We start from the raw sequence: 7,425 nt of genomic DNA, 5'->3' as shown, positions 1-7,425 counted from the left end.
TTACTCCCAGAAAACAATACAAGAACATTTGATAAAAATAGAAGAATTCTGTGGTTTTTTAACTAGTTCAATGCTAATGTAAGTAATGTAATGTAATGTAATAATGTAAGTCTGAAACTCTTACAGATTTGATGCTCATGATTCTAATGATTGATGCTCATGGTTCTTTACCTTAAAGTGCATTTGTGGATCTAGCAATTTTTTGCTCAAAATATGGTGATAAGGTTGTAGATGAGACAGAAATGAACGAATGACAAACAGTTAAAATCATAACCAACCACTTTGAATTTTTGATTTGTTGTCAAATCAAAGTGATGTAACATATTTTTGATAAACTGCTGTTGGCTGAAATGCTCCACAGGCTGCAGGTTTGCTTCTCAGAATCACTTTTTACTTCATTGGCATTAATCAGGTGAACTTAGCAGACTAAGTAATCACAGAGTACTTATGCATCTCCTCTGCATAGGAAAGAGAGTTTGGGATATTATTTTTTAAGCTTTTCTTGAATTTTGTATCCGTTTTACCGTTTGAGAATGCATCGGTTCAAAGCTTCGAAATACAAGAACAGCGTTGTTAAAGGTTCCAAAAAAGAGGTTTGTATTGGTGGCATGGAAAGTTTATGTTGAAACTTAATTTAGTTTTATGGCATCGAATTCACACATTAAATCCTGATCTGTATTACTATTGGTGAAGTTTATGTTGCATAATTGAAGAAACGTTCAACAAAATCCACTTCGCCACTGTTTGCATTGTGTTACTGTACAGTTCTATTTTTTATCTTGTGTTTTGTTATCAATATTTCTACTTCCTTGCAGGAATGTTTCACCGACATATCCGTCGAAGTGCCACTTTGCTTTGGAAATGGTCTTGCAGTGGGAACAAGGTTTATAGCTAGCAACATTAGCTCAGCAGGTAAAATAGTAATACGGCTGTTTGTTAAATGTTATTAAGGCAAACACTTTACAGGAAGCGGAAAGATTGGGATATTTGGTGTGAATCATCCCGGACGAATGGGGCAAAATCCAACATTATCTGCCCATAGTGATAGTGTTATTGATCTCGAATGGTCACCCTTTCATCATAACATTCTACTTTCTGCGTCTCAGGATACAACAGTGCGTAGGCTTTGTTTTTGTTGTTTGCAAAAAGATGTCGGTATGAACGTTGTCACTCTTTTTATTGTGAACCACTGGTACCAATTCTGTTTTTAACGCATTTTTACATACCTGAAAAAAAATAAATTTTTGTGAAGTATTTCTGCAGTGCGATAGTGCCACTAGTTTAGTAAAATACCTTATTCTCAGGTAAAACTTTGGAAGCTACCGTCTAATGGGCTTTCTGAATCTGCACCAATCAACCCGGTTGCTACTTTCACAGGCTTTAAGAAGAGGCCAGAATTGTTAAGGCATCACACAATTGCTGACAACACTTTTGCTGTGGCAGATGAAAGTGGAATTTCAATCTGGAACATTGATAAGGGGATTTCTATGTGTGGTAACAGAATTTGTAATGGCTTAGTACTTGCTCTGATTTAGCTGGAGTTATGATCATGGGAATTATATGTCTTCGTATGCTTATACATGTACATTACTTTTATGAGAATTTTTATTTAAGAAAGGAAGATTTTGGCTTTGATTTAGTTCAATCTATATCTTGGTCACAGGATGGGACACAATTGCATGCACAACAAAGGTAAAAATAAATTTGTGTAAAAACATTCAAACAGTCGCCCATTGAATTTCATTTTGCCCAACTGGCATTCCCCGCCGCCATTTTCTGCTTAAAAATATGGCCGACGTTTTCAAAACAACGATCAACAATTTGTTTTTCAGTCCAGAAGTAAGCAGCTTCGAGCGCTGGATCAACGAAATCTCTCGTCTTGCCTTCAGACGTTAGAATTTGGTTCATCAACCGGGTATGTCGATTTGATTTCAGCCATATTTTGCAGCCATAAGACTATGCAGTTTTGGAGATGTATTTCGGTACTTTGTCGGACCAGTACGCCCCATCGCTCGGTTTAGAGTAAAATGGGCCAAATTTCATCACTAAATTATTGCAGCCAGCATGACAATGTCAATATTCTCATTGTCAAATCCGGCAAAATTGTGAATGGTCAAGGCCAATAACTTTATCCTTGAAATGATTTCCTGGCACCTACGTCACTGGTATATCTCCTTCCCTTTCCAACTATCAGCTGTTTGACAATCATGTAGTTTAGTGGACACACGGTTTTGTTTGGCGTTTTTTTATAACTGCCTTTGCAACTCGACGATAACTCACTTCTCGACGCTCATTGCAAACGGCAGCTCTTTTTCGCTCGTTGAACTGTCATTTTTGATTTTATTTATCAGAAAATTTGACTTCTGTGTGATTCCTGGTCACTTAAGTGCAATTCCATTTTTATACTCGAAGGCTGGAGTTTTATTTTTCTAAATGACTGTTACATTATGCAGTTTCGGGTACAATTGCGCACTTCAAGCGATGTAGTATAATACGAAGCGTCAATTCTTTTGAAAGGCAAAAAGAAATACGAATGCAATATTGGCACAGCGTTAACTTTTAAGCAACAATAACTTCCAAACGAAGCACGAAAACAAACAAAAAAAGTTATAGAAAAGCAGAAAAAATTCGGAAATCTTTGAAAATCAAAAACGTCCAGCGTCCATAAAAAAGAGCCCATAGGTCAACCAAATGAAAACAGCAACAATGATACGATCGCGCAGAGTTGGCTTACATCCACCATGTCTTATATGTCTTATATAGTTAAGTGGCGACTACAGTAAATTATTGCTGAACTGCAAAGATAATTATCACTGGTCAGCAAATTTTTTTTTATTTTTTGTTGCATGAGATTTTTTAACTGATTCTACACAATCTTCGGATGCTGATTTCAAATCTGCAATCAGTTTCTTGATGCATGCTCTAGTTTTTATGCAATCGAAAATTCAAAATTTTTCGTTTCTGGCTCATATTTATTGTGCGCTGTCTGTATGGTACAGTACCAGTGTTTCAGATAGAAGCTTTCAGCTCTTTTAAGTTGTAGCCTACTGCTGTTTAAGGGCGTTTGAAGAAGCTAAGCAGTTTTATTATAGTTAGGTATTGCGGATAGATGCTGTAGGATAGGTTATAAGCTCTATTTTACACTCGTAAATGCAAAAATAAACCCGATTCATTTTGTTATATCTGTGGTGTGTACACGCTTTCTTCGTCAAAGATGAAATATAACATCGTTCGTGAAGCCAGCTTATTTTGGCAAATTGGCATCCATCTTGGCGATCAAGATAAGAAATGGTCTCCACATATTGTGTGCCATAACTGCGAAGAAATGCTCAGAGACTGAAAAAAAGGAAAGCGGAAGAGTCTGCCTTTTTGCATTCCAATGGTGTGGCGTGAACCCCAAGATCACACGACTGACTGCTACTTTTGCATGGTAAATGTGAAAGGTGTTGGCAGGAAGAGCCGACTAATGCTTTCTTATCCAAGTATACCATACCATCAGCTATACGACCTGTTCCGCACTATGATAGATTCCTTCCTCCAGTCTTTAGTGGTTTTACATTTTCTGAAGATGAGGAAATTGAATCGGAAAGGGAAGAGGTTATGGAAATGGAGTATAAAAGAACATATACAGAATCTGAACACTCTTCTTGTGAAACCAGAGTAGCTGTTCAGCCGTTTAATCAATCAAAACTGAATGACTTAGTACGTGATTTAGATTTGTCCAAGCAAGAAGCTCAGCTCTTAGCCTCCAGACTCAAGGAAAAGCAGGTTCTAGATTAATCTGTAAAGGTTTCCATTTTCGAAAAAGAGAAGAACTCTTTCTTCCCTATTTTTCAGAGGAAAATATGCTGGTATATTGCAACGATATACCTGGTCTTTTCGAACAACTGGGTATCTCCTCGTATGATCCAGAACAATGGCGATTGTTTTTGGACAGTTCCAAGCGCAGACTCAAGTGTGTCCTTTTACACAATTGAAATGTTTATGAAGCTGTTCCAGTTGGTCACTCCACTGTCATTAACTTTATTATAACGCGCAATGTTTTGTCGCAATGTTAACCTCTAAGTTTAGTTGTCCCAAACACAACCTCCAATTTTGGTAATATTTACTTCGTGCAATTTGATACCCGTTTTCGCTGCGAGATACATTTGGTAATTGTTACTTCGTGCAACTTTTCACTCGTATAAATTGCGAGATACATTTGTTAATTTTTACTTCGTGCAATTTATTACCCTTATACGTTTCGTTATACCTTTGGTAATTTTTACTTCGTGCAATTTGATGACCGTATAGGCTAAACTGCAAGATACATTTGGTAAATTTTACTTCGTGCAATTTGTCACCCGTATAAGTTGCGAGATACATTTGGTTACGTTAATCACAATCACGTTAATCACAATCACGTGTTCGTATCCAGCAGAAACTTTTGCTGCCGTTTTGTTTGATTGAAATTGAGGTATATTATTTTACCCGCTGAGATCTATATAACAAATTAAACTTTTTGCATGAAACTTTTAATAAAATGTACTTAAACGTTTTGGTCGAAGTAAGTTAATGGTGAAAATAGTCCCAAAAACATCCTATTTTCAAAAACCATAAAAAGTAATAAATAACCGTAGTCCTTAGAAATATAGCCCATTATTAAGGGCCTGTAGTACAATTTCATTTCAAGGTCACCATAGTGAAGAGGGGGAAATCTTCTTTAAGAATCTGCAATAAAAAATTCACACCTCTTCCGGCAACAATCAGCAGAATTGACGTGAAACATTTAATAAATTCAGCATTTTTTACGTTTTTGGGGTATTATCGCATTTCTTAGTACACCTCACGTTTTTTGTGAATTTCGGAACTTTCCGGATCCATCATTTCATTTTTTTTTTTTTTTTTTTTTGTGATTCGTGGTTATTTCGTTTATTGTATTCATCATAATTCCAAAAACATCATCGACTCACTCGCACAACGACAACATAAAAATGTCACTCCCATTGAGTTGTCAAATTTGTTGAAAATTGTCAAAATTGTCAAAATTGTCAAAATTGTCAAAATTGTCAAAATTCCATTGAAAAAAGGAATTCTCGCTTGGCGTCACCCAAGCGTATAAAACTCATGACACGAGAAAAAGGTCATTTTTAGAAGCACACGTAATAATGCAGCTCTATGACAACACAAGCAAAGCAGCACTGCAACTTCGAATATGATTGACACGATGTGAAGAGAGTAGCCGATGTGCTTGAAACATTAATAGTTGTAGCCTCGACCAAAGCCACCTCGGACCATACCAGGGGGCGGGCCCCTCATTCCTGGCGGGGGTCCAAAACCGCCCCGCTGCGGTGCCATTGTGCCCGGGGCTGGTCCACCGACCCCATGCATAGGTCCCTGTAATCCCGCCGTTGGACCACCGGGGCCACCCATACCGCGACCAGCAGCTCGTCCAGCGCCTGGTCCGCGACTTGAACCTCCCGGCACGCCGAGTCCTTTCCCTGATGGAGGTGGTCCTTCAACCGACATCGACACCAGATGTTCTCCGCGTAGAAGCACAAGCCCCAGAGTCCTTTTCTCCTCTCTGTCAGTGGAACCTTTCTTGGGTCGAATCCGACGGAACTCGTCACAATCAACAAGAATTAGGTTCATGTGTTTATCAAAAGCTTTGAAGATGCCGATGAAAGTGCGACCATCCTGCAGAATGCATCGCATACGGTAATTGATATGATTGTTTAACTTTGAACCTCCGCGAGGTGGCATTGTAAATGTCCAGAGCTTGCTGGTCAGAAAAACAAAAAACAAAAAAAGTTTTTGCTAAACTTTGGTATACTATGTTTGTTGTATAATGTTTTTCACAATAATTCACATGAATCAATGAACTGTAAAAAATTACAGTGAAATAATCCCTTCTTAGAATGTAAAATACAAGCACGTCAACTTTCAGAAAACCGATTTTAGGCCATAAAATTTTGTGTAAATGTTTTCATTTCTTCACCACATAATACTGTAGATACCACAATTTATTTTACAGCTTAATATACAGTGTCTAAAATAGACTAAGGTTAAGCAATATATTAATTATTTTCAATCAAAGGCAAGCTTTGATTTTTAATAATAGCACGCTGCTTGTCAAGAGGTTATATTTTACATATTTTGTGGTTAAGTTTGCTCGATTTTTGAGATAATATTGTGACCAAATCTGACTGTCGGCTGAAAAAACATGAATTTAGCAAACATATATTAGTTATTTTGTGGTATTTGATATTAATACCATGTTTAAATTTCTGTGTCAGTGTATTTATTAGCCTATATATGAGTAGGCCCGCGTAATTCGATTCCATTGATTTCGACTTGGCTACTTGACCTGGAGTGCTATTTTTCAAGCTATTACCAAAGCTATTTTTCACAGTTTCTTGTCAACCTAACTTAAATGTTATAACAGAGTAACCTAAATTTTAGAACCTAAATAGTAAATATACCTTGTAATCTAAATCTAACTCCAGTTAAACCGAAAATAGCTAGGATCAACTTTTTGCATACCCATTCTCTAACCTAACCGCTACAGGCTATGTTTAACAACAGCCAGCATAACCTAATTTCAGTGAAAAACTCACACACATTATCCAGTTACTTGGAAAACCTTAAAAGCATTGATCAAGCGCTTAAGGAGCTTTGCAGGAACAAAACTACAAAAATCTCGCCTACTGCTAAGAGAATCCTGTTTTGCAACATGCACTACTTAAACGTTATTATCAAAACAGCAATTTCGTAACCGTAAATGTGTATGCGTTTTAAATTGAAATAAACGATATCTTTCAATGCCTTTTAAAACAATAATAATACACTGTTTGCTTCTATTTCAGCTTTTAAAAACTACAAACTGCAGCATTTTTCGCACACAAAGATAGGCAAAGGTTTTGAAAAAAATAATACAAAAATATTGAACTATACTATACGACAATGAAATGCAAAAAAAACTACCATTGTTATCACGATAAAGTAGATATGGTGAAATGAAAATGTTGTTGCATTTTCACAGAAAAAAGCCATGTATGGCCCTTCTTTTGCATTAAATGATTTGGCCATTCCTCAGTAAGCCCACACATAAGCCAAACATGCTACTTCGTAGCCATGTAAGGCCCATAGATAAAACGTACATATTGTTTAACTGGGCCTCCACACTTAATTATCAATCAAAGAACGCCGAATCATTTGCTGGACTTTGTCCTGCAACTGTTTCGGCGTTTTGGAATACTCTTTGCATTTGGGGAGGTTCCCATCTGCAAGAGCCGTTTTAGCATCATCCGTTGTTATTCCATTCTTCGTACCAATATACCTTTACCAATATACAAACTTTTTGCTTCGTGCAGTTTGATACCCGTATTTGTTGCGAGATACATTTGGTAAATGTTACTTCGTGCACATTCATACCCGTATATTTTG

At 37.0% G+C, this 7,425-nt stretch overlaps 1 protein-coding gene and 1 pseudogene across 1 annotated transcript; one reads left to right on the top strand and one right to left on the bottom strand.

The window, feature by feature from the left end:
• Positions 1-486: 486 nt before the first annotated feature.
• On the top strand, positions 487-3,780 carry LOC143462954 (coronin-1C-like). The gene is made up of 7 exons (XM_076961319.1): positions 487-593; positions 816-912; positions 967-1,115; positions 1,305-1,494; positions 1,664-1,692; positions 1,833-1,915; positions 3,528-3,780. Exons 1-7 carry the CDS (start codon positions 534-536, stop codon positions 3,778-3,780), a joined length of 861 nt encoding a protein of 286 aa, XP_076817434.1. The 5' UTR covers positions 487-533.
• Positions 3,781-5,099: 1,319 nt separating this feature from the next.
• LOC143444266 (small nuclear ribonucleoprotein-associated protein B pseudogene) lies at positions 5,100-5,770 on the bottom strand (annotated as a pseudogene).
• Positions 5,771-7,425: the final 1,655 nt, after the last annotated feature.

The sequence above is a fragment of the Clavelina lepadiformis genome, chromosome 1 (genome assembly GCF_947623445.1).
Source record: "Clavelina lepadiformis chromosome 1, kaClaLepa1.1, whole genome shotgun sequence".
Lineage (NCBI taxonomy): Eukaryota > Metazoa > Chordata > Ascidiacea > Aplousobranchia > Clavelinidae > Clavelina > Clavelina lepadiformis.
Note: the sequence above shows the minus strand (reverse complement) of the source record. Positions and strands in the feature narration are given on the sequence as shown.

What these genes read in the sequence shown, in the direction of transcription:
- LOC143462954 (XM_076961319.1), top strand. Translation starts at nt 534, where the DNA reads ATGCATCGGTTCAAAGCTTCGAAATACAAGAACAGCGTTGTTAAAGGT. An exon ending in CAATTGCATGCACAACAAAG is followed by an intron (nt 1,693 to 1,832) that starts GTAAAAATAAAT and finishes TTTGTTTTTCAG; the next exon opens with TCCAGAAGTAAGCAGCTTCG. An exon ending in GAATTTGGTTCATCAACCGG is followed by an intron (nt 1,916 to 3,527) that starts GTATGTCGATTT and finishes GCACTATGATAG; the next exon opens with ATTCCTTCCTCCAGTCTTTA.